This window comes from Pimephales promelas, chromosome 19 (assembly GCF_988280905.1).
Source record: "Pimephales promelas chromosome 19, fPimPro1.hap1.1, whole genome shotgun sequence".
In the NCBI taxonomy this organism is placed as follows: domain Eukaryota; kingdom Metazoa; phylum Chordata; class Actinopteri; order Cypriniformes; family Leuciscidae; genus Pimephales; species Pimephales promelas.
In genome coordinates, this window is record NC_142787.1 from 19,769,511 (window position 1) to 19,797,361 (window position 27,851).

At 36.9% G+C, this 27,851-nt stretch overlaps 1 protein-coding gene across 1 annotated transcript; it reads right to left on the bottom strand.

The window, feature by feature from the left end:
* Positions 1 to 4,389: 4,389 nt before the first annotated feature.
* mmp11b (matrix metallopeptidase 11b) lies at positions 4,390 to 27,407 on the bottom strand. Its single transcript, XM_039688292.2, has 8 exons — positions 27,078 to 27,407; positions 17,697 to 17,995; positions 11,289 to 11,432; positions 9,338 to 9,471; positions 8,592 to 8,830; positions 8,316 to 8,520; positions 7,539 to 7,799; positions 4,390 to 6,315 (listed from the first exon to the last, which is right to left on the bottom strand). The coding sequence occupies exons 1-8, from the start codon at positions 27,219 to 27,221 to the stop codon at positions 6,188 to 6,190; spliced, it is 1,554 nt and encodes a 517-aa protein (XP_039544226.2). The 5' UTR covers positions 27,222 to 27,407; the 3' UTR covers positions 4,390 to 6,187.
* Positions 27,408 to 27,851: the final 444 nt, after the last annotated feature.

A 27,851-nucleotide genomic window follows, 5' to 3' on the forward strand; every position in this document is an offset into this window, starting at 1 on the left:
AGTCATTAAAAACCTCTAAGTATTTCAAAAAACAAAAAAAAAGAAAGATCCTTGTCTCATACTGTGCTTTAGTTCATCAGCTGGGCCCAGAATCTGTTCTCTTAACCATACGTCATGCTTGCTTCAGTTTCCAAAGCATTCGTTTGAAATTTGAGATGATGTGTCTTTAATGTGTATGGAAACTGGAAGCAGTTCAATCAAAATCCAGAAAGCCCTCATTAGGCGATGCCTGTGATAGATTATGCATTCCTAAAACCCCGTGCCAATCTATCATAACACATGCAATTGGTGGTTCTGTAAAAAGTAATGGAAATAATAAATACATTAGAGCCCCAACCCCCTTGACATATGTTGAGTGCTTAAGAAAGTATCAGTGACATAATTTTTTTTCTATAAAAGTTATATGAAAGTTATATGAATACTTTTAAGCATGCACTAACATGCATTGAGTAAACGATAGGTCCATTTCAGACTTCTTAAGAAGTCTGTGTAACGGGATTTTATGCGTGACTAACAAGAAAACACTTAAAGGATAGTTCTCTTTGAAATTATTTTTTGATATGTTTTAGCTTACCTCAAGGAAATTCAAGATGTAGGTGTCTTTGTTTCCACTGTATTTTTAATTTTGATATTTTCGGTCAAACCGTTGTTGTCTGTCAGTCATATAATGGAAGTCTATGGGGATCTCCTAAAAGAGCATGAACTGAGAAGTCTAAATTAAACATGATCTAAATATGACGTACACCCCCAAGAGATCACTTCCGGCGCATGTGCGGACTGAAGCACCCTTGACTACAGATTAGACGGACTCTGCGGCTGTGTTTACAAGAGGTAAATATAAATACTGTTCCTTTTCTCACACAAACCGCTGGTTTCGTGTCTTAGGCCATCAATGTGTAATAATAATAATAACATAACATAATTTTAACATATTTTGATATATCGAATTTGTCTCCCATTTCGATTTCCCGTATATCTAAATATGTTTAGATCTTCACATTGAAAGGTAAAACTTCCGAAATATCTGTGTAAACCATAGGTGTAAACAATGATTGACGTGCACGCGCAAGAGATCACTTCCGGCGCATGCGCACTTGCGCAGACCGAAGCGCCCGTTCGTTAGATCACTTGGACGTGATTACAAGAGGTAACGTTAAAAACGATATAGATACTGTTCTTTTTCTCACACAAACCGCTCGTTTCGTGTCTTAGCCATTAACTACATTTACGAGTCATTAAATCATGTTTAATTTGGACTTCTCTGTTCATGCTCGTGAGATCCCCATAGACTTCCATTAACGTTATATGTCTGACAGACAACAACGGTTTGACCGAAAAATATCAAAATTGAAAATACTGTGGAAACAAAGACACCTACATCTTGGATGTCCTTGAGGTAAGCTAAAACATTTCAACAATTAATTTCAATGTGAACTATCCCTCTTACAAAACAAGTATCTTACTAGTGCTGAACCACAACGAAAACAATGTTTCACAGGCACAGCATTTCTGTGTTTTTCAAGCATAGTTTAAACTTTTCACTTAAACCAGTAAACAAACTATATTTAATGGAATTGTTTTAAAAAAGAAATACTGCCATTATATTGTAGCTTTGACAAATATCACCTAATATGAAGTTTGAAGGTAAATTTCACTTGTGATAATCAAGAGGCGCATCATCGCTTATCGCAGAGCTTTTTGAGTACGTTTATGGCGTGTGCCGAAATGCTTCATGTAACCTGAGGTCATGCTTGTACCAAGACTCAAGAAATATAACCTCGCATCAAATTTGGCGTGCTCTTCGGCGGATACGTTTGCACCTTATTCGAGAATGGTTGGGTTTATCAAAAAAGCTTTTCAAAACTTTTTGCCAGTATGGTCTGACGATGATTGAATTGTCTTGAGCCAAGGAATCAGAGGAAAAATATTATTTAGTTTCTAGACCTTATGCTTAAGTTATTTAAACAAACATAAGTGAAACTGACTTGTAGACTCCAAAATTGCTGAGACTGTCCTCTCCATCTCTATCTGTGTGCCAAATTTCACTACTTTTTACCATACGGTTATGGGCTGCCATTGACTCAAGAATGGAAAAAGAATAAGTATATCTTTCACAGTCTCTCTTTCATTCGCATGTAAAATTCGCATCATGATTCAGACTGATCAGGATTAGGAACAGACGTGATTAGGTTAGGTTCTACTGCAGCAATCATTAAAAGTCACATATTTTTCAGTTGCAATGTGATTTACAGGAAATGTGTCGACACACAAACAATCTGCTTTTTAATTTAATGAGAGAAATATTGCAGGGGTCGATCGGGTCAGCTGTGTGCGCATGCATGTGGTTAGACCTGTGCAGGCTTGTTTTATCCTGAAGGCAAACATCCTTCTTCAAGTTCAAAATGCAGACATGTGTTTTACAACATACTCTTAGAAGAAGTACATGTGTATGCGTAACAGCAGCACTTTAAGATGTCTAGCACAGTGTCTGGCCTCGGTGACTACTGAAAAAAACCAAAACAATGCCACTTTATTAATATTGCAAGAGTTAGTCTTTAATCTTGACAAAATGATTGGGATTGACTTTTTGGTATTGGTATTGTTCTGTTTAGTTGCTAGTCAGTTGCCAGAGTGTTCTGGGTGTTAGAAAACCTTGAAAATAAATTTTGGAGGATGTAATTTGCATAATTAATTGAATGAAAAGCATGAAACAAAAATGGGTAACACTTTACTTGAAGGGGTGTGCATAAGACTGACATGACATGACATATGTCTTGAATATGAAGTAGGGTTTATGCATGTTTATGACAACTGCCATTAAGTGTCTTTCGCTCAATTTTAAAATTAAGTTAAACTGTGGTTGGCTTTGACACTGGCTGTCATGAGGCCATTATAACTGTGTCATGAATATTTTTCGTGACCTCAACTACAGTGTTACTAATTTATTTTGTCATTAAAGAGTTATAATGGCTTTGTGACAGCCAATGTCAAAACTAACCACAGACAGTTTAATGTAATGTTAATCAATAAAGCTTGGGGGTTTCTTAAGTTTGATAATTAATCTGCTATGTCATGTTTATGACAGGTTGTGTTGTCTTTAGTAATGTCAAGTTGTCATGACAAAGGTTTATGTCAAGGTGTCATAACAAAGACATCTCAATCAATGTCACATTTGGATTAAAAATGTCATATCTGAGCAAATGACACTTAATGACAGTTGTCACAAACATGCATAAAACTTATGCAAACTTAACATGTCATGTCATGATTTTGAAGGTGCATTGTTAGTCTTATGCACACTCCTTCAAGAAAAGTGTTACCCAAAAATGCTTCTGAAATGTTTTACTGTTAAAGACCCCAGCAATCATATTTGGTGTAAGACTCTCTATAAAGTTCAGAGAAGTGTCTTTCTTCTGTGAAAAAAAAAAAAAAACCAAGCCACTCAAGACTCTGGTGAGCCGATTTAGTAGGCCAAAGCACGATTATAAACCGATTCTGTTTCAAATGCGTGATAACGCAAGAATCTTGGTTTGCGTTTCATCCAAAGCAGCCCGACATCTGAAATCACTAAAGTGAAACCCTACGAAACATGTTAACTTGGTGAAGGATGGCGCCAACAGATGCTTCACATAAAACGGAACCGAAATAATGATGTCATCGTGTTGCAATGTCATTGTGCTACAAATGTGCTCTGTGTGATAGAAGCGGGGGAAAGGGGAATTTCAGTCTGAAAACGAGCCAAGACAGCAGGATTCTGAAATTGTCTCGGCAGGAGGGTTTGCGGTACAGCCGTCTTCCATTTTCCGCCCCAAAACCTCGGATAGAACATATTACAACCAGAGTGTGGGATGGACACTTTTGGCCCTTTTCACTTCACCACAATGTTATTCCCATCACATGTGATGTATTGCGTCTGATAACATTCTGTGGTGGAAATGACATTAAAACATTTTTAAAATAAAATAACATTTTAGATTATCCAAAAATTGTAAGAATTGAATATATTTTTTATTGAATAAAAATTGAATAAAAATCATATATTTTAAAATATTTTAAGAAAAAATGTTTATAATGTATTGAGTTTAATAAAATAAAAGTCTGAGTCAAGGACGAGGGTAAACATTTAAAAAAAAAAAAAACAAGTAGTAAAAATAAATAATGAAGGCAAAGTGATTAATTTCCAATTTGTTATTCTCATATAAACAATGAAAACTAAAGTCGTTAAATAAAAATCATAAAAGCGCCGAGGTTGAAAAAACAAACAATGATAAAATTACAAGCTGTAAAAGAAAGTAATTTAGGAGCAAAAGCTCTATGCAGAACTTTTGATTATTCATAATTATCAAATTCTATCTTAAATGAGCCCAGACAACAGATAATTAGACAGAAAACAATGAACAAAGAGAGGCTTTTATTGGAGCTGGAAATGTAATACAGTTCTTTTTACAAAATATTTACACAGTAAATGGATCATTAAAAACAATAACAAGAGAAAGAACTGATTACATGTCAAAAATTATAATAATAGTGAATGAGAAGTGTACAGTTTCCTTAGATCAAAAGCCATCAATACCCAGGTCATAAGGAATACCTCGGTAGCCCCACTATGCAAAAAGTTTGATTGGAATTACACAACATGTGCACCAGTGACCTGCACTGTCACATAGAAATTATCACAATTGAAGAAGAGGTCTTCATAAGTCCTTTACACACTGACAAGCATTGTGAAATTGCCATTTCTCATTGAAAATTAATTAAACCACTGTCGGTTTGAGGAGCACTAAATGCTTCAGAGAAAAAAAAAAAATTCAGCTGGATCTATAAAGTCCAGTAAACATTGGTAATTTTTATCACCTATATTTGAACCAAAAGTGCCTCTGAACTTGAAATGCCAATGTAAGTAGATATGTGCGCTTTTATTTTGAAATATTTAGGACATTTAAGGTATCTTCCAAATGTAATACACATTTTAGCAACAGCACCTGACACGCTTTCTATTACCAGTTCTTCCACACATTCCCACCACTGAAAAAGAACAATTTAGATAACGTTACAACTCAAAAAGCACATTTTTATGGAGGAATTACTCTTTCTTAGGAGTTCTTTCTTAGCCCCTTAGGAATCACCTCTCATAGACTTCCATTGTAAGAGCATTATACTTAATGCTTTTTTTGGCTTATTTTTAAGGGCACAATTATCTTCTGTGGTAATCAACAGCATATAACTGTTTTTAACCCATAAAATTCTTTAAAGTTGTCAAATAATTTATCTAATGGCATGGCACAATATGGTAGCCTGACTACGTCAGACTTCCTACTTCCACTAATTTCATTTTGTTCCAAAGTGGAGTAGCAGAGTCTGGTATTACCAGGCTAACAATATGGTTTTTCTAAAAAAAAAAGAAAAAAAAAGACTGTTTTCCTAACACTATCAATACTGCCAAAAATATACAAAAATAAATAATCAATTACAAAATACGTACGAAAAATATTGTAAGGCCAGAATTTCCTGAGAGATGAGAATCAATGTGTTGCAGATGAGAAGCAACAGTCAATTTCCGTATAAGTTTAAAGGGATAGTTCACCCAAAAATAACAATTCTTTAATAATTTACTCACCTTCATGTTGTTAAAACCCCATATGAGTTTATTTCTTCTGTTGAACACAAAAGAAGATCATTTAAAGAATGTTGGTTACCAGACAGTTGACAGCCCCCATTGACTTCCATGAAATTTTTTTCCCATCTGTGGAAGTCAATGGGTGCCGTCAACTGTCTGATTACCAACATTCTTCAAAATATAATCTTGCTGTGTTCAAAAGAAAAAAAAAAGACACTCGTACAGGTTTGGAACAACTTGAGGGTGAGTGAGTAAGACACAATTTTTATTTGTCTATCCCTTTCTATTCAACTATCCCTTTAAGTGGTGCATATGTAGCATCTTGAGTGACAGACTGAGTAGATACACAGTATCTGCTTGTAACCACAGAAAAGTGTTTCATCTAGTGGTCAGATATGGAGACTGCATATCTGACACTTTACTTGATTTTAAAAATGACCCTGCTTGAATAACTACACTTGAGTTTGACTGATTCAAAACTGTTTGTGGGGTACTAGTTGCACTAGGTGTGTGAAAAAGATGAACAAATTACAAAGTAATTTGCTAGTTATGCCTAGTTGCACCCATGATTCATCGATACAGGGCTGCAGAACAACCGAAGAAGTCCATGCCAATATATCGTGGGTATCCCTCCAGAACCCTCACTTCCACTGGGTCAAACTTCCAGTACTGCTTCCCTCTCAAGAAGTGGGCGAAGCCTGTGGCGAGATAAGGAACAGAATGACTTTAAAAACTCTTTAGTTTCCATCAAGAATAACCTTTGTAATTTCAAAAACATTTAAGAAACTATGTTTATATGCAACCTAATAATCTGTTTATAATGAGATGTGAGTGAGTGAGTGAGTGAGTGAGTGAGTGAGTGAGTGAGTGAGTGAGTCATAGTAAAATACGTTGCATTAGTTACAATATACTGGCATGTAAACATTTTAAAAGTATCTATTCCATTCTGATCAAAGTGTGCATGTGCTTGTGACGTACACTGATAACGTTGTCATTCGCAGATTCATAAAAATGGTGGTAAATAATATAATAAAGTGAATTGATGGTCAAAAACATTGTAACAAAGACATTTGTAGAATAAAACCAGTAACACAGCTACTGTATATGAGGAATGTGAATAACAGTGGTCAAAATAATAACCGTTTTTGAGAATAATCAGAATAATGAAAATTGCATGTACACGAGTGAAGAAGTTTACTTGTGTCATGTAAACATCTTACTGCGATTAAAGGGTTAATTCACCCAACAACAACAACAAAAATGTATCCCATAATTTACTCACCCTCAAGCCATCCTAGGTGTATTTGACTTTCTTCTTTCAGCCAAACACAATTATATAATTTAATGGTATCAGTGTGTGAATGGTACCACAGATTTTAAAGCACAAAAAAGCGCATCCATCCATCCATCATAAAAGTAATCCATATTTTTAACTTTATAAACTATAATTACTGGCTTTGACCCGAACTCGTATTGATGAACACATAAGCACAGAGGATAGAGCAAAACAAAACACCGGTCACGAATTAGAAGTCGAAGCAGGCCAGCAGCGTGGACGAGATATCTAGCCTTATTGTTTATATCTATGTCTACTCTCACCTAAACGTACGCTACACCTACATCCTTCATCCTATATCATGCTTCAGGTCAAAGATCACTTTTCCGGTGGCGTACGGCCGTTCCCGGAAGCTAGTGATTATAGTTTATAAAAAAAATAAATATCGATATTTATCAACCTTTAACAACCCAAAAGAAGAAAGTCATAAACCAATTGCTTTGAGGGTGCGTAAATTACTGGATAATCTTCATTTTTGGGTTAACTAACCCTTTAAGTCCTTAACTCTACTTATTGAAGAAAAAAAAAAAACATTATTTGTGGGCAGGCATGTAAACTTAGTCCATGTCTCAGTGATAGCCGTACCGAATCGGTCCTGGAAAGCAGCATCAATGTCACTAGGTATGCCCCTCCAGTCTGTCATGCTGCGAGGATGGATGCTGTCTACACGGTTTTCCTTCAGGTTGAATCGCCAGTAGCTTCCTTTTTTGAAGAAGTAGATCTTCTGGGCCTTATCTTCCCCCCACATAAGAGCTGCCTGGATGTCGTTCACTGTTAGACCAAGTCGGCGTACAGAGTCCGGCCCTGTGATCTGCCGCTCTGCGTCAAACACCCAGTAACTCTGGCCTATAGAGAGAATGAGAGAAGTTACATTAACCAGCGGCTGATGAATTTTCCATTCATCTTGAACCCCTGCTAAGGCTGCTCAGTTTACTGGATAATTAGGGGAACGAAGGATATCTGGATTTTAAAGTGCAATGCAATGCATCAAATTGCATGCTTGGAATTGAAGAATTTCATGCTTGGGATTGCAGGATTTCTATATTTATATTCAAGGAATATTAAAGGAAAACTCCAGCGCAAAATGAACCTTTGGTCTAATTACACATTGGTACCTAGTCGACCGTTCTCTGAAATTTGTTTTCATGATAATCGAGTTTTATCTCTAATTAAAACTGTTTAGCGTATACGCTAGTATGTGGGGGCATATAATAAGTAAAGAGAAATCGCTAGTTAATACCACTAACAAGGCTCAAAATAGCCCCACACTAACACAGTAACATAATGAGGCTCCCTACATGCAAAACGAAGCATTGCTTATTTTATTTTCTTTCTTCTTTTTAGAAAATTGAGACAATTTACCTTGGAAAAACCAGATATTTCCAGCCTTGTCCTCAAAAGCAGCATCAATGTTGCCTGGGATTCCTCTCCAGTGCCTGGATGCCAGTGCAGGATATCCAGCCTGGAGTGTACCATCACGGATCCGCCATACATAACCCGACTTAAAGAAAAACAGCTCGCCTCGGATCATGGATACAGCATCAAAGTCGGTTTGGCAAGCATCAGGCTGGAAAGATCGAAAAATTAGAAGGATTGCCAAGATTCCCAAGATCAGACAGAATCAGCCATACAACTTACCACTGTACTTTCAATCTCATTGGTCTCTGTGACTTTGGGAGGTCTCTCTTCCTTCTTCCTTCTATCATCCGAATGTTTGGATCCATAGAGGGACTGTATGCCACGCTTGTCATCTTCACTCAGTTTGAGTGGGTAGGAGAAGGTGTAGAAAGGAGACATCACCGCGCCTAGTTCCATGGAGTGCTGCAATCCCAAAACATGACCAATCTCATGAGCAGCCACCTGGAGGAGGTCAGTACCTAGGATTCAAATATGTATATATTTACAGTATGTATATATATATATATATATATATATACATACATACAGTTCCATATATTTCTAAAAAAAATATTGAAAGTTGGGGTTGGTGGTCAGTTTGTGTGAAAATACAATATTGTGTATGTACACGTTTGAGCAACGTTTTCCACTTCTGATGTCATTTCTAGGACGAAAATATTATTGTAGTAATTAAATATTAGCTTAGTTATCACCAAAGCACTCTCTATTTTGAGCCCTTTAAGCATTCACTCAAATTATTTAAAAACACTGATTCAGTCAGAAACGAAAAGACCACTATAGTGTGTTGCTCAGAGATCTGCAAATGTTGATTTTCTCTACACTGAAAAAAATGTGCAGAAAATATTTTTACTCAGAAATAGCTAAATATCACAAATAATTACAAAGAAACACAAACATTTTTTAAATAGTATTGAATAGTATTTTTTACAGTGCAGGGCACCCAATGAACCAGGATTCTCACTAACCCATACTGTTGCCCACTGTCCAAGACTCATCATAGTCAAAGTGAATCTCTCCCTCCCGGTACGTTCGGGGAAAAAAGGCATGAGCCAGAATTCCTCCTGGGCCATCAAAAGGAAGATTGTCTCCATGCCAGTACCTGAATGTGAAATACAGTATCTCAGGCAACAGGACAATACCAATGATTCTCATTCTCTTATTTCATCAACATGCCTGATGATCACTGAAAATAATTGTATAAGCACACTTCGTATGGAATGGGATTTATGGCCTGCATATAGGCATTGCTTTTATACCATGCAAGTGTTCCACATTATAGTACTGTAACTGCCACACCTCAGTAACTTTCCAGATTCCCTTGTTTTTAATGGAATGGCAAATTCCACCCTGGCTGAATGGTACTGGATAAACCAAACCCCAAATTTTCCATTGTGAAATGTAGGGAAGTTAAATCAAGCACATCCTTGCAGGATAATATATCTTTAAATCTTAAAGACCTGAAAGGTCAAGGAAAGCCACTATTCTGGCTAAAACAAACCCTCAAATGTTTGGTCAACTGCTGTCCCATTGATGGAATCTGAGATTGAGTTAGAACAAATGAAGTTGGCATGCCTAGAGCTCCACACTACACAAATCAACCCAGATGTTTTGCTTTATGTGAGATTGATCAAGATATTTCACTCTGCTTTGAAGAAAATCGTTATCCCTCATTGGAGCTTCAAATGTGTGTTTCTCAGGAAAACAATAACTGTATATCAGTGCTACAATAGAAATCCAAGTTTTTATATGGACTTTAGTTTTCAAACCGATTTATATTGGTCTGTTGTGTAGCTGCATAGTGTATAAAGCATTAAAACACCTCCGCTTTTTAATGACAATTATTGTGTTTCTACTCCAAATTCTTGTCAAGAATCATAAAAATTAGTTTGATTGTAGATTTCAGACAATTTTCATATACATTTTAGACAGAATTGGGAGATTATATTAAACAATACAATAAACAATTAAGACATCAGTAACAGTTATACTGTAAGTAAAAAAATCCTTGCATTTGTAATAATCTGCTACCAACTAAAGTCATGCTTTTTACCATTCAGGTTAGTTTTTCAAAAAGAAAGAAATTGTGGGATTGATTTTGAGCCGCAACTCAACCCCACGGGTGTTCTGAGTTATGACTTTTCTTATATGGGTGTTTAAAACGTAACACACGTGCATGAATGGACGTGCAGTGTAAATTTTCAACCTATAATCCTAAACCGACACCCTCTCTAATCTCCCACTTCTAGAGGAGATGAAAAGCGTCTGTGTTTGACTAGTGAAGTGGAAACTTTTCCTCTTTGTGTCAATGAACACACATCTCTCAACTGACATGTGGTGTTAAAGCTCAGTGAAATGAGAGACCAGAGAAACAGTTTTCATCAATAAAATAGAGATTTATAAAATATAAGGTGAAAGTGAGCTAAATAGAAAGTAGTTGCTAAATGTGTTAAATTTTTTCCCCTGCAACATTGTCTGGAATGCAACTTGCAAACTTTGAAGGGGTCATAACATAATAAATCAGGTTTGTATTAATCTTTAAAAAAATAAAATAAAATAAGAGTTTCATTGACTATGAAACATTCTGTAGGCAAATTCAAAAGGATAATATAAGACTATTAAAAAAGCTGCAAATATGACTTATTCGGAAATCTTGCTCCCCGTAAACAAGCTCATTATATATGCAAGGACGTTAGCCAATCACAACATGGTACCTTTACATACCCATAAAGGTGCAATAATAAACAACAAACAGGGTGGAAAATGTTCATGCCCTTAACTGGACCTCAAATTAAAAAAAAAAAAATTATAAAGTGTTTGATTTGACCCCTTTAACACATAAACGGTGAGGTCATCATTCTTACCAATGCAAGGCACATTGAAAATTTTTTATTATTATTATTTATTATTATTTTTTACCTGTTAAAGTCGATCATGATATCCGCCCGTCCGCTTACGACCTCAGTAAAGGTGAGAGGGGTGACGTCACTCCAGGCCCGCAGTGCCTCCCGCAACACTTCTCTGACTTTCTCTAAACTCATCTGCCAAGGGGTCCGCATGATCCTGTAACACGAGTGCAAACTCTCATAAACGCTCATTACAGACCACCCATTTGGATGAAAGTGCATGACCTCAATAATCCCCTTTATTTAAACATGTTTGCTATCTTGGTGGTGAACTAAGGAACTGGATCAGAATCCCAACTACCACTATGCTCTCTGACCACAATAACAAAATAATGTGATACTTGATCAGTGTGTGACAGTGATGGCACCCCTATCCAGGATTAAGTGCTTAAGCAATGTAGAAATACATAGCATCATTTTCACTTTTTTGTTTCTTGTCTTAATCTTAATTCAAAACAATTCACAATAGACTGCACTAGTGATAATTTTTGAAGAGGCTTTAGTAGCATTCTAACTTTTGCAGAAATAATTGTTCTTTCTATTCTTGATAAACAGCTTAGATGTTTAAATGCTGTTTAAAAATTAAAATACTACTTTCATCCCTCATGGAGTGAGCCCAGAGGATTAACTTCTCTCAGATGAAAGACGACCTGTATTATAAAGCTTGCTGAGTGATGGAGACATGCATGATTATTTTCACAAGCAGAATCCCCGCAGAGCACATTTAAACTGATGGACCACAAGTTTGTATCATGTTCCACAAAGCTTCCCTCTGGTGCATTTCATTAAAAAAAATAATGAAATGTTTTAAAGCAGCAAGTATTGTTTAGCTCCTGACCTGCAGCTATAGTTGCAGCTGGTACCTCTATGTTGTTTTCATGCTTGGACACCTTCATGCTTTAGTCATTATTAGCTTTGTGGGATGGGGGATCGCTCTGGGGTTGCATGTTGGAGCCGCAGACCATCTCAGATTGTGGGGCCTCTGCCGTCTGCAAGCCCAGACAGGAGCTATGACAGCGGGAGAGAGCCCAGTGTGGTAGTCTGTGGATTTAAAAAAATGCCCTGCCATATTCGCTGTTCCAATTACTGTAGATGGTCATGTTCTTAACTCTTGACTCTTGCTACAGTCACAAAAGAATAGATCAAATTGAAACCAGGTTTAACCTAGTGACTTTTAAAAATCCAATACAGTGGCTCCAAAAAACTTAAAGTCAAGAGTTTTCAAACTGGGGTTTGAGGACCTCCAGGGGACCAAAAGAGGCCTCCATATGGAACTCGCTACATGGGTGTCATTCATTATTATCCACTTCAAGAATTTTTTCACACCAGAACAGCCCGCTAGTTCACTAACTTTGGTCCGGACCAAATAGAGTGTTGATTTGTTTTTGATTTTTGTTTTTGTTTGGTGTGGTTCGCGTTCACATTGCCCTTTTTGCAAGTAAAACAAAATTTGTAAACAAAACCACACATGTGCTAAGATCATCCATTTATTGGACAGAAATTCGAACCAGAGTTCGTTTGGAACCGGACCTAGACCACTTCTTCAGCTGGGTCTGAAACTCAAACGGTTGTTTGGTCCGCCCCAGAGTGCAATTGCTGTATTCAAACGTGCCCAAAAGATCAGCACCAAGAGGGGAAACTACCTTAAGTTGGATTCAATCGAACCAAACAAGACAGATGCGAATACACCCTAAAGGCCTGTTTACACCAGGACAAAATTCGCTGACGTTTAACACCTCGTGACTAAACAAAGGGCGCCGATGTTAGTGTTCACACCGACGCGTAAAACGCCACGCGTAAAAGCGTCATTTTTTAAAAAACGCCTCGGGTTCGTTTTTCTAGCTTGACGCGCCATGTCAAAAACTATCCGACCAATGAGATTGGCACTTTTGCTCACGTGTTTGAAGCTTCTGAACTTACAGTAAAACACAACTTGGGGGCTCTCAAACACAAAACGGTCTTGCCGAGCACACATATGCAACGGCGAAGAAGATATACGCGTCGCCGTCTATACTACACAGCGAGGAAAATGCAAGACAAGATGAATGTAGAGCCGCTGTTCTTGTTGGTGCTAGAACATAAAGAAGTATGACAAACGCGACAGGGACTACAAACATCTTGAGAAAAGAGAACTGTCATGGAGTGGTATTGCAGAGCAAATTGGCGCCATCTAATGTTAGGGAATGAATTTGCATGTTCACTCGGCTCATCGTCAGCGAAAATCGCTTGGGTGTGAACACAAAAAAATGCGTTGAAAAACGCTGACGAATAACGCGCGCTGATATTCGTCCCAGTGTGTACGGGCCTTAAGGGTGTGTTCACACTTGGCAGGTATGGTTCGATTAAAACAGACTAACTTGCTCTGTTAGTGCGGTTAACTTGAATAAGTGTGTACACTACCATCCAAACTCTGGTGCAGACTACCCACCTTTTTCATACAAACTGTCATGCATGAAACATGAACACAACACGGACCAAAGACATCTAAACAAAGCGAAACATTTAGCCCAGAACACAGCATTGTTTCGGATGTTGAATTGTTGTTCATTGCAAAATACATATTTTTCTATTTTTATCTGTAGGGTCTTAAAAATTACGATGTGAACATTAAGCGAACCAGGACACATTTTTTTAATTATTTTGTTTTTTCACACCCTAAAGGCGTTTTCTTGGCTCATAGCATTTTGTTCTGGAACCTGTTGTGTTTTCTCCCTTAGTTTGGTTCGATTAGGCATATCTGAACATGGCAATCTTGCTCAGATCCTCACCAGGGGCCAGATTTACTAAACAGGGCAAGTTAGCGTGAGAGCGCAATGGAAGAGGAAAGTTCTGCATGTGATCTACTGACGATTTCCATAAAGACCAACGCAACCAGTGCAAAGAGCAGTGCAAATTAGCGTCTGGTTTAAGACATGCTTTTTTGGGGGTGTTACATAATGCCACAAATACCAGTAAATTGGCTATAGCGCAAAACCTTAGTAAATCACCTGTTCATTTAAAATACTCTCCTTCCATAAATTTAGCATCTGAAAGGGAACCTCCAACAAATGCATATAGACCCTTTTACAGTTGGTAAACATGGTGACGTTTTTTTGTGGGCGGAGCTTAGGTGGAGGCAGAAAGATCCATCTGGCCGCTTCACTAACGCTAGTTAGCGAGGATTGTTAGCTTGTTTTTTTAACAATGACTGGAGAAAATCCGATATTATCTTAATGTGTAAGGTCACTCAGTGTCCAGGACCGCGATTGTTATTTCCAAAAGTTATTTTTAACGGACGGAACCAGATTGGCAGACCTGTAGCCACCTACACACTCACTCAATGCATGGATGATCTGACAGGATTAACGTACGTTACCTCGGGTGAGTGGCCTGACTTGTAACTTACACCAACCTTATAGAGAAACCGATCGTAAAGAGAAACTGTGGGCATATAAATCTTTAGATGCCTATATGGTCCTGTACAAGACTTGTGTGTACGATCTGCAGTTCTGCCGAGTCAGCGCCGAGACCACGACAATGTAAAGAGTGACATTACAGTGCGATTTTAATGATGTGAATATTTTCTAGAAATAAAAGTTCCAGACACAGCATATTAATTTTTCATCAATTCTTGCACCAAACAACACAACAAGATGACATTTAATAATAGTAACAACTATTTAAGCTCCTTATTATGTAGCCGAATCTAAGCTGTTTTGCATTGACCTCCTCCAGTTTTCACTTTGTTTTGCCTCCAGCTAGCGCCGTGACGTAACTGTGACGTCGGCGCAAAAGCGGTCTATACAATAAGTTATTGCAAATGCATTTGTTGGTGGTTAAAGGTCAGCCAAAAAATAACTGCGTCTACGCCTTTACCGCACTCATTTTTCACTGCGTGTCTTTAGCAAATCCTGATAGTAGTTTAACGAAAATGCAACATTGTAACAAATGATGTCCCTGTTTCGGAAAAAAAGCAAACGATCTACAGGTCTTAAAACGCCCTAAGATGCAAATGACCCCAAAAACTGCACACATGTGACATGAGGAACTCACTCATTAAAACAGTCATTAGAGTAAAGAAACTCAATTGAAAGCGTGAGAGTGGGGGTAGAATGGGGCTTGGTGTTTTTGAGCTCACTGTGCACATGTACAGTCCGTCATTAAGTGAGGGGACAAATTACAGAGGACAGTAAGGTGCTATAGCTCATAAACAACCTTCAGAGACGTGAGTCATGACAGCACATAGTGGCACAGCATTAGAATGGTGCTGACTGGGGTGTGCTGGGGATAAGTGTGTGTGTGTGTGTTGCTGTCTTGACATCAGATTCTGATGAGGCAGCATCTAGGTTACAAATTACACGATTTCGGGGGGACGGGGACGGAATCTGATAGTCATTTTCAGGGTGCAACACGGTTAGGTTTGTCTCGTTCAACCCTAAGCCAAACATCAACTGAGACTAAAAAAAAGTTATATATTTATGCTATATATACTGTATATATTGTTGTGTTTTTAAATTTGAAAAGCGATTCATAATTGCAAGGGATGGACCAATATTAAAATTCTTAATTTACACTTTAAAGTCGGAATGAAATGCAGATTTCACGTTACTCATTGGAACCGCCTATTTGCTAAATGCGCCTCAATGATCTTTCAAAACAGCTCATCGATGCATCTTTTTTGTGGTTTTTTTACCTTATAATTTTTTAGTAAAATGTCAATTCAATCTTCCAGTAAAACGACAGACTTCTCTCTGATGATGTATGATAAAAAATGTACTCCAATTGTTTATTCTGTTTATATCCCACTTCTTTCTTACAATAGACAGAAAGCTTGGTAAATCCAAGACCCTATTCTACATTTTTTTTCCTTTTCCGATAATGTAGTGCTGCATGTCACAAAAAGATCTGTCAATACTTCCCTGGGGCCCAAAAGACTATTTTTCTGTTAAGACTTCCGTCTCTACAGCATGCAGACGTAAAGACTAGTTGCCCAACAGCATATTTGGTTGATTTGGATGGTGAACCACAGGAGATTTATGGGCTGTGATATTTTATGGGAAGGGCCATAAATCTAGGGGCAGTTTTAATCAAGGTTGTACGCCTGGTTTTCTTTGTCTGGGCCCTCATCTCACCCCCCGCTGAGCACTGAAGAGAAAACTAGAAGCATTTGGGCACATGATTGCTCTGAAATGTAACATCTTCTCCTGATCTACTGACTTGAGATTACAAAGGAGTTCTCTGGTGGGAACCATCTTAGACAAAGATGTACGAGGCAAGTCAGTCAAAACATGAAGTGGTGAGCAGATAACCACAATATTAAGGTCATCATGTCAGTCAAAAAAGGATTGTTCACGCAAAAATCCATTGTGCTGTCATCATTTATTCAGCCTCATGTCATTCCAAACCTATTTGCCTTTATTTCTTCTGTGCAACACAGAAGAGGATAGTTTGAACTTTGGTACATTCAAAACAGCATTGATTTTCATTGTACGTACAAAAAAGACATTTTGATACAATTTCAAAATACTGTTTCTTCTTTTCCGAAGAGTTAAGGTTTTGGACTGGCATGAGGGTGAGTAAAGAGTAATTTTCATTTTGGGTGAACATTCCCTTAAAAAAACAATAAAATTCAAGTTGAATTGGAGTGTCTGTCTGTCTGTCTGTCTCTCTCTGTCTCCTCTCTCTCTGCGTGTGTGTGTGTGTTTGGTCCCCACGATGAACATAGCTTATAAATCATACAGAATAAATCATACAGAATGATGTTGTTTGAAAATGTACAAATGCAGAAAGTTTTACTGCAACTACTGTAATGGATAGTTTTAGAGGATAGAATAGTTTGTAGTATAAAATCATTATTGAAAGTCCCCATAAAACATGAAAACGTGTGTGTGTGTGTGTTTGAGAAAATGATTAACTGTTTTAAATCAAAGTGGTCTTGGTATTTCTATCTGTGTTCTGGAGCCATGCAGTCCCGGGTCTGAGACAGTTTACTGCTTCTAATTAAATGGGTGTAAAGCTGGAAAGAGTGTGTGGTCTTCTTTACAACCGATAAGAACTATAGGAAATGTGAGAAGAGAAGAGAAGATAGAGAAACATTCTGATTTATTTCCTAGCATATCCTGTGTGGGCTGTAAAATACTGTATTTCTGCCATAAAAAGCTAATATTTCATTAAAAAACACACTTTAATATGAAAAACAAAAAACTTAATGTATAGATTCGGTCAGATGTGTGTTGACTAAATCTAGAATACTAAAAATAAGACATTGTTGCTTCAGTGAGGCCTTTGTTGTGTACAACTCAAAATGGTATGTTGGCAAATACATCAAAGTTGTTTTCTCCCATTTACGATTTTATGTTTCATTCATTTTATGTCTATCATCTCAATAAGTGTAGACACTGCAACCAAATACAGCCGCAACCACCATCCGAGCAAGTCTTACTTGTATGTGAGGTCTGTTTTGTCCCAGCGTCCTCCGAACAAATCAAAGCGTTTTCGACGATGGCGACTCCCAAGCAAACCTACTTTGTGGGTTGAGTAATAAAGGGCGTTCCCTCCCTTCTCTGGGGGGTAGTCTGGCACTCCACAGCGAGGCCTGTTCCAGAACTGAGTGGCATTCTTGGGAAAAGCTGAGTGTGGGTACACTCTCTTATTGCCAGAGTCTTCACTCAGGGTATCCTGGACATAATGAAGTTGGTTCCTCTTTTTGAGGCCATGGTGATGGGTCTTTTGAGGCCAGTCCTGTCAACACACATATAAGCTGTCAATCAAATGCACCTTTGGCCAGAAACACCTTCATACTACGAAATTTAAATGGGTTGGGTTGGTTTGGTTTTGCGGTGGCTTTTTCTGCATGGTATTAATGTGATGCTATCAGTATTGTAATTGTTGAAACTATTACAAAATATTTTTGTTCATTGAAATAAAGCTGAAATAAAAAGATGCTAAACTTAAAAAAACCTAAAAGAAAATTAGGAATTTTGCCTTAGCATGCTTCTGAAAAAAAAAAATTAAAACTGAAATAAAAATGCTAATAAAATAACGCTTAATAGAAATATTCTATTTAAAAAAAAATAATAATAAAAATGGTTTTAATAAAAAAATATTAATTTTTTAAATAAAAAACTTAAACTAAACATGTTATGTAACTAAAACATCAAAGAAATTATAAATACATAAAAATATAAACAAATTAAAATATAAAAATAAATGGCAATTAAAAATATATAAATAATGCTAAAATAACACTGTTATGGTTTCTAAGCTGAAAAAGCTAAAAAATAAAATAATAGCTGAGGTAAAATAAAATATTTTTTTATGAAATAAATGAATTACTAAATATATATTTTTTAAATCATTAAAATGTAGTTAAAATGTAACTATATATAAACTAAAATATACACTATAATATTATAGAAACTAAATATGATTATTAAAAAATATATAAAGTAAAAGTATAAATGTTAAAACATTTTTAAAAAGCTGATAAATAGATAATAAAATTCTAAATAAATACTATAATAGTAAATAAAAAATGATTGGGTGCTTGCAAGAGTGAGCAGTTTCTAAGGTGTTGTTGCTTGGCTGTTCTGGTAGGACATACAGTAAGGTGAAGGGGGCAAATAAGGCAACATTGTTGGCTACATTGTTGGCATATAGTTATGCAGCAGTTGGTTACGTCACAGATAATTTCCAAGAAGCATTATCACAGTCAATTTCCTCAACCAAATTTCAAGGAAATGGTTCTGTTAATGGACTGGGAGGTTAACTGCCCGAAGGCAAAGTCAGATTGCCCCAATATCTCTCTTTCCCCAAACCTCTCTTTCTCTCTCTCTCTCTCTCTAATTTGGGCATGGTTTAGAGGCCAGGGGTGGTATAGAGTGAACTTTTTTTTATGCTTTTAAAAATCCTTCCGCCACTCGTAGCCATAAGGAAGGAGTCTTTTAAAAGCTGTAATTTAAGTAAGAGAATATATTTAGACAACCATAAAACATTTAGAAATATAAAGCAGCATGTCTGAAAAGAAGAAAAGCCATGTGCTAAAGTGTTTCTTTATCACAGAGAGCAGGTTGGACTACTATATGAAGAAGTGAGTGGCTTTAGAGTGTATAAAAATGAGTGGCCATGTATGTTTTTTTTTCTTCGTGTTTTTGACTTTTTTCATTTGCTGTAGACAACAAGCAAAATGACAACTCTTCAGTTAACACATTGTCAACAAAATGGTAGGCCATCAATGGATGGATAAAATCCTGTGCCCACAACAAATAATGAATGACAGGACAGTTATGCTGCCACCCGTGATGATGTAATTTTGTCGGCCAACCCGTATGATACAATCACCCTGGTTCCTTTGACAAAAAAACAATAGGATCTTTAAATTGTCTATTGGATTATTGCAGAAAATACGTGGCCAACAAACGTTTATAATATTTACGCGTTTTGTTCATTATGAAAATCTTCACAAATTAACACAACTTCAAAAATTGGAAGTCTTTAATACATTGCCAAAAGTAAAACGCCATGGTCGCATGACTTCAAATTCACCATCACTAATCTTCCATCAACTCTTTAAGTCTTTATTTTGAAGCCTTCCGGCATATATCAGATCGGCACAGTCCTTAACCATTTTTAAATCGTCTCTTAAAACGATTTTTTCCCCTTGGCTTTCAATTCACGGTGAGCTTTTGTCATTTTTTGTGTTGTTCAGCACTTTGGTTGCTGTTTTTAAATGTGCTATACAGTAAAACAAATTTGAGATTTGAACTTGAAACATTATTTCAGAAACATTTTTCCTGAAATTTTGAGTTGGAATAGTTTGCAAGAACGTGATAACACGGAGAACTAATGTGTAGATTAGTTTTCCTTTTTGGTGTGGTGACGTTTAATATCCTGACACTAGTCCCATTTAGCTACTTGTTAGCAACCACCATTTTAAAAGCTTAAAAAAAAAAAAAAAAAAAATCTGATGTATTTATGTCATAGAATAATCTGTAAAAAAAAAATTATCGTGATTTTAACGGTAAAATAAAATGCTACAGTGAAAACTGTTAAAGGGGGGGTTGATTGCAATTTCACTTTTTTTCATTTTAAATAGTGTGTGTGCATGAACAGTATCTGCTCAAGGAAAATTTGATTTCTCAGTTCATCACCCCTTTAATACTTCAAAAGGTCAGTACTGTAAAACAAAAATGTAAAACAAAATGTTGCGACCGTATTTTTTACGGTAAATTTCTGGTAACCACTGCCAGTTTTTTTCACGTAAATTTAATTTTTTGTAGATTTTTCAAGCATTTAACAAAAAAAAAAACACACATTGACTTCAGGACGATGGAACTGGAAAGGTGTAAATGCTAAATGCTTTCTGGGATTTGGCCCACAAAAATGCAATCCCTACCGCACTCCATACATCAAACATCAAATATCATCTGATTGGCTACAAGCAAACAGTTCAGTGCAAAGAGACAAATTGCTTATTGCTGGACACTTGTTGTGTAGCATCTGCTAAGAACACGGTGTAAATCAAGACAAATTCTAATAAATAAAAGGAAAAACAACCAAATATTTGTGGGCAAGTTGAGACATAGTATGTTGGTAAAAATCCAATGACATGTGAACTTGATAGCGTTGCTAAAACATGACCCCACACCCCCGGCAATGAGGAACCGCACACATTCCACAGATAGAAGTGAAGAATTTACCGCACTTTATCTACTCTCAGTTTGTTTCTCAAATCCGCTGAGTGTGCATGGACTTTCCATGGGCTGAACCATCATTAAATGGTCATACATGTTGAAAGCATGTAATTTAAGCAGTCTCTAAACAACCTGGAGACAGGCAAGTTTTTTGTACAACAGTCAAGATTGTTTATTGTGGAGCAGTCAAACCTTTCAGCAATGACAAACTGGCCTCAAGACTACTTAGGGAGCGACGGAGGTGGAAGAAAAACACCCGGGTGTCTCAGGTTCAACGGGAGTCAAGGGTCAAAGGTTAAAGCCTAAATCAATAAAACAGACCCCTTGGGCCAAAGTAAACACGCATACTCCCATTTCAAACCAAAACTCAGCAGACAGTCTATGTTTTTACCCCTTCTAGAAATGTTTAACTGATACAGTCTGTTTAACCAACGCACAATTCCAAGTACTCTACCGTTCAAACGTTTATGGTTGTTAATTTATTTTTTTTACATTTTTTGGAAACAAGTTTCTTGTGTTCATCAATGCTGCATTTATTTAATCAAAAATACAATAAAAACTATAAAATTGTGAATTTTTGATCAATTTAATGTGTCCTTGCTGAATAAAAGTATAAATTTCTTTCAAAAAACAAATTTTGTACTGAATGTACATAAACTTTATAAAAAAAAGTCATAGAAATACTAAGAACTCTAATAATCCGATTTTGTTACCACATTTCATAATATGCTATCAGTATGTTATAAAAGGTAGAGGTGCTAAGTGCAAACAAGATGGATCAGGTTTCTGATGTAATGACACATAAGTGTATATTATATCACCTGAAACTGCTATATAAGCATAGAATCAAAGCCAAGTCTCGTAAGAAACAGCATATGCAGACTTATGAAACACTACTCCACAATTGAGGTAAATCTAAGAGCTAAATTCAACTGAGACCTGTTAATATGTTCGTAGAACACAAAATGAGAATTTTTACAAATTGTATAATTCAAAAATCGTGTGGTGAACTGTTCTTATGTGACTAATTAAAAAAAAGATTACATGTTACTGCACTATTGAGGGACTCTGCTGGGAAATCTTTACTTAGATTGTGCAAACAATTTACCGCAACACACACATATCATTTTAACAATAGGCCCAATTTAAAGAACATTTAACTCAACCAGACATTCCTCAAGTCTGGGTATATTTTACAGCAACCACCTGCATGTAGTGAAACATGAGAAAATGGAAGTCCTTTCGGAAACCCACTGAAACGGATTCAGAATTACCATATAAAACAAAACTCTCCTTTTCCAAACCTCATCATGTTGTGCAAATTTTTGACATTTTTATGATACCTTCCTGACAGATTTATGCCTCTCATCAGCTGAGAAACAAAAACAACTGGGAATTATTTTACCTTAAGCTGTATTACACCTTTACGCATTCAAAGTCAAACATCAGGCATTTGTGCCTGCGGGAAGATCTGGCATGTTCTGAACCATACAGAACAGCTATTAGTTTTAACACCTCCAATAATAATATCACCAACATTTGGAAATCTTTTTAATATAAATGTAAATGAAAACAACTAAGCTGCATTTCTGCATAAATGAAATTCACTGCTCATGTTTACCACCATGTTCACCGCCATGCAGCACCGCATGTGCATCTGTAGGTCAATAGGCCAGTGGGTAAAAACTCTAACATGATACAGTATGTTATGCTGAAACAAAACACAGAAATCCTGAGCCGATGGCAAGTCTTTGGGGGAAATCCAAAAGAAAAGAGCAGACATGTCAGTGCAAGAAGAAGGTTTAGAGAGAGTTAGCGTGCCTGGCATTGTGCCATCTCTATAGGGTTCCTGAGGATAACCTCTTTGTTTGTAGCCGAATCTTTCTCTATGGGGCATCCGAATGATGTCACCAACTCCTGACAGATCCCTTACATTCATCAGCACAGCCGGCACCAGGAGCGAAACATTATGCGTTTCCAAAACAAACTCAAGCACCTTTCTACATTCGGATGACTGTTTACTACTGACTCAGCAAGCACTAAAAATACAGCCAACAGCACTTCCTATCATCCTGCTTTTCTGGCTTGGCTATTTAGTTCCAGTGCAACTATGATACAAACATCCTGGCTCTGTCTCTTTGTCTCTCTCAAGCATGCCATATTGTCCAGAGAAAAATTACAAACAAGAAATTCCAGCCTGTTACAGGCATTTTCTGGTACATTAAAATAGGCCACAACAAGAGATAATGAATGAACCAGAGGAAATCGGACTATGGGTAAATATTTACATGCAGAGACCTCCAGAGATCTGCATTCTTTTGGGGTTGTATACATAAGTTAAGTGACTCTACTGAAAAGGAAAACTGTTTAGTGGGAACAGGATAGGGATGATGTTGATTGTAGATATTTATGCAAAACGACCATCATTGTCGACTCTAAAGTCAAGCTGGGAGAGAAAATACAAGTGCTTATAATAAATGTTTTAATGGTTTCCACTTCTCAGCTCTTTCGCTTCCATGTGGAACACCTAACCAATATCACATTTGATGTATTGCCAGGAGCAGCCATTAACTTGAAATAAAGGTATTTCAAGAGCATTAAGTTCTTTTGACTCTTAATTTCAGTAGAGATAGGAAACAGCTGGTGAGAGGTTTCTCTAAAGGTCAGGTGACTGGAAAATAGGGGTTTGAATCAGAACCAGGTACATCAGGGTTTCTGGTGTCAATCATGCTCTCGTTTGAGCCCACGGGCGAGAAAGCTAAACCAAACCACTCCACAGGTGATGTGTTGCAAATGACCCTGACCTTTTTTCTCACATGTTGAGATTGGGTTATAAGGATAACCAAAACTGAATAATTGGTGCTGATTAACAAGGGTGTCTAGAATGGGTAAAAAGATCTTTACTTTTCCCATCCCTAAAATTTTACTACACTCTAAAAAATGCTGGGTTGTTTTAACCCAATTTTGGGTCAAATATGGACAAACCCAAAATGTTGGGTTAAAAATGTAATGTAAAAATTTAACCCAACGGCTGGGTTAGTCCATATTTGACCCAAAGTTGGGTTAAAACAACCCAGCATTTTTTAGAGTGTAAGGTTACATCCTGGATTGTGCACGATTCAGAACTGAATTGAGAACACAATTTAAATTGCAATTCAATTCTTGAAACTGGAAGCACAGACTGAAATTCAAAGAAAATAATATAACACACTTTTGTCAAGACAAATTTTGAATGTTGGCTTGACAAAAACTTTAAAATTTTGAAGGAAAACAAAGAAGGTTTAAAAATTCTTGAAGTTTGAGAGTTTAGAGCCCTTATGGACAGACAGATAGGCCGGTGCCATGGAATCATAGAACAATATAGAACGGTCGGTCGGTAGATATGGATGGATGGATGGATGGTTGGATGGATGGAATAGTGAGCCTAAGTCCCGCACCCTTCGCTTCTGGCTCATGGGACCTTATTTCGTAAAAAATATGTGTGGTAGTCAATGGCGAGAGACAACTTATCTTTTTATTCTGTCTGAACTGTGCCCTGAATTACACATATGATGTTTGTGAATTAAAAAGATAATTCTGAAAGTCAAAAACGTCGCAGTTTGTCATAAAACAGAAGAGTAACATTTAGTTTTATGTGAAAACCGCTCAATGCGAAACAACGAGCAAGATCCGCTGCTCGTGTGTGTGCAGTCTGGTACAACACACTCATGACGGCGTAACGTTACGATTATAACGTAAGATTATAGAAACAATAACAGACATTAGCCTCAGTAAAGTTAGCTTCATTCATTAAGAGAAAATGTGCGCCTTTGGGGGATTGTATTCTTTGTAATTACGTATTTTCAGAGTCTTATACCTCAACGTTTTTACATCAAACTGCGACTTTCTTTACTTTAAAATGTATCTTTTAAATTGAAAAAATTCATATGTGTAATTCAGGGCACAATTCAAACAAAATCAAGACATTTGTTGTCTCTCGTCATTGACTACCATACAATATTTTTCCGAAATAAGGTCCCATGGTAGTCGACTGGAAGGGCTCTTTATTCAAATTCAAATTCAACTTCCTGTATTGTCAGGCCAATTCAATTCAAATTGCATCTTGTGATTTTAAGGAGGACAGAACGAACAAACAAACGATGGATGGATGGATGGATGGATGGATGGATGGATGGATGGATGGATAAAAAGAAAGATGAAAATCTTCTTCTCAAATTCCAATCAAACTTCCTGTTTTGTGTGGGGAATTTAAACCTCATGATTTGAAAGCGAATTCAGAATTTTGCATCCCCTGTGGATTGCACATCAGTCATGTTAGGTTAGTGTGTTGACTGAGTTGTATAATGTTCTGGCAGTTCTCATGGAGCTTGTGAAGCGTGCACAATGCCTTAAAGAAGGACATCAGCTTTTCTTTTTCTCAGGGGGGTCAACAAATCCAGTGGTAGCTATCTGGATCCTTCCATTTTCCTCTCTGTCAGCAAACACAGGGGTTGTTATCCTGCTCAGCGTGCCAGATGACTTGTCCCTGCCTGCATAATCTCCTGCTCCCGCTTTGTCAACATTCAAGAACAAATTGACAGCACATGCTCCGCATCAGAGCTGCCTCTCTACTTTCAAACATGAACAATGTTTTTTAAAAACGTCTGAAGCTGCTTTGATTGCAGGTGCCATTCCTATTTGACTGGCAAAGTGGGTCAAGAATAAACATACAATAAATGGAAGCTGTTCTTTAGCCAGATGCTTTGACAGCATGCAGTGTTTCATTGTAATTTTGTGGTAATGCTTTACGTTCTGAAACAAAGACAGTGTTCAGTTGTTCTCCGCCCTGTTACAACCACTCGTTTCTGCTCTTTCATTCAGTTTCATATAGATGTGTGTTTTTTAGCCTGACATTTTCCCTGGAAAAATCTGTGTATGGATATTTGCCAACTGGGTTACAACAGCCATCTGTAGTTCTTCTTTGTCTACTTCCTCTAAGCCCTACAAGCCCTCGCTTTCTTTGTGCAAAACAAAGTTCTTATAGCCGGATTTCTTCAAAGATCAGCAAGAAGTTTAAACCATTCAGGACAGTTAAGGATCTTTTCTGAAACCAATTCAACATAAAGGAGCTGGGTTTGGTTCTCATGTATAACTTTCAGCTATGGATTCAAAGGCATGAAACTGACAAATGAATGCAAATTCAGTGAATATTCAACAATGGCTATATGTAATAAATAAATAAATAAAAAAAAAAACAATCATTTGTACCACATTCTAATTGGCATCTGATGGCACGGTTGAAGTGAGTTCATTTATGAGTGGAAATTGACCTATTATTCCATTAAACAGAAACAAGAATTGTATTAACTATATACTTGGCTATAAGATTCATTATAAATAGTTTTAGACCCTTAGACATTATGTCATGGGGTTTTTGGAAGCCAATTTGAATCTGTGCATTTCTACACAAAATGCTGCCTTTCACTTATGACTCATTGACTCAAACACACTACATAAAAAAACAACATTCCAATATTCCTGTTTAGACAAATGCAAATATGCTAAACTACACTTATTACAATGCATGAAATTCTCGATGGCTCAGTCATAAATATATAATAGCTCTTTAGATTCTTAATGTGAGTTGTTTGGTAAATGAGTAAAACCAGCCAATAAATAACTAAATACCTAAATAAAGAACATTAAGAGAATACGCAGCATAATGTGAACTTAACTAATCAAAAGTTTGTTTTTTCAAAGACAAAAAACTTACATAATATTAATCTCCACTGTGAGAGTTGCCATACATTTCACTGATGCAAATATAATGCAAATGATCTTTGTAATAAAAAACAAAACAGAAATAATCTCTGCTGCTGGTCAGAGGTATTTTCATGTCTCCTCTACACAAGTTTTGTTTATTGTAGTAGCCTAGCATATCTTGTGTAGATCCCTGTGAAGCAGGTGAATTGTAATAAACGGGTAATAAATCATGACATGTGAACTTCATCACTTGTTCACAGTGAAACAGAGGCTTATGTCCACATTTCAGTCGTTTAGATATTAGTTGTTGTTTTTTGCATGTATTTCTTTATTTCAAGTAACTTATTTTTTGTAGATTGTCTCTTAAAATCATTTTAAAAATCACTCACCGCAGCAGGTTTGTTGTACCTGTAGCTGTTCCCGTCTGGAACCGGTAGAGAATGAATGCACACTGAACAGTATAAGACTGCAGCGACAAGCTGTGCAGATCGCATCATCCTGCTGTGATTCAGAGCCGCACGCACCACCTGCATGCGCGCGGGACACTTTACCAGACGAGAGAGAGAGAGAGAGAGAGCGCGCGCGCCTGTCTGTTGAGCTTTACTGTGACCAAGCGCAGACTAGCTGAGGGATTTATACTCTCTGATTTCTTTGTTCTCTTTTCTTCAAATTACACTTGTCTTTCAGTGGCTGGAGTGGCAAGTTCACCGGCAGTCACGTGATCCAGCCCTCCTCTGGCGCGCTTCGTCGCGAGAGGGGAGACTGTGGGTAGAGAGCAGGATTGGTTAGTGATGTGGGTTAGCAGGAGAGGTAGATAGGCTAGTAACCCTCCTCTCTTACAGTTGGTTACGATAATAATATGCAATTTTATTAAATAGCCTACTTCTCTGCCTGTTTATTATTTGTGATTTTAAAGCAATTTCTAAAGTGCACCTGTTCCATTTAACCCCTATATCATTTTATCTACAAATTAAAATGATACCATGTTAAATATTTTACAAAAAAAATGCAATATAATAGTTATATTTAAATAGTACATTTGTGTGTGTGTGTGTGTGTGTGTGTGTGAGAGAGAGAGAGAGAGAGAGAGAGAGAGAGAGAGAGAGAGAGAGAGAGACTCTGGACCACAAAACCAGTCACATTGGTCCATTTTTTTGAAATTG

What these genes read in the sequence shown, in the direction of transcription:
- mmp11b (XM_039688292.2), bottom strand. Translation starts at nt 27,221, where the DNA reads ATGCAGGTGGTGCGTGCGGCTCTGAATCACAGCAGGATGATGCGATCT. An exon ending in ATCATGATCGACTTTAACAG is followed by an intron (nt 9,472 to 11,288) that starts GTAAAAAATAAT and finishes TTTCACATTCAG; the next exon opens with GTACTGGCATGGAGACAATC. An exon ending in ATGAGATTGAAAGTACAGTG is followed by an intron (nt 8,521 to 8,591) that starts GTAAGTTGTATG and finishes CGATCTTTCCAG; the next exon opens with CCTGATGCTTGCCAAACCGA.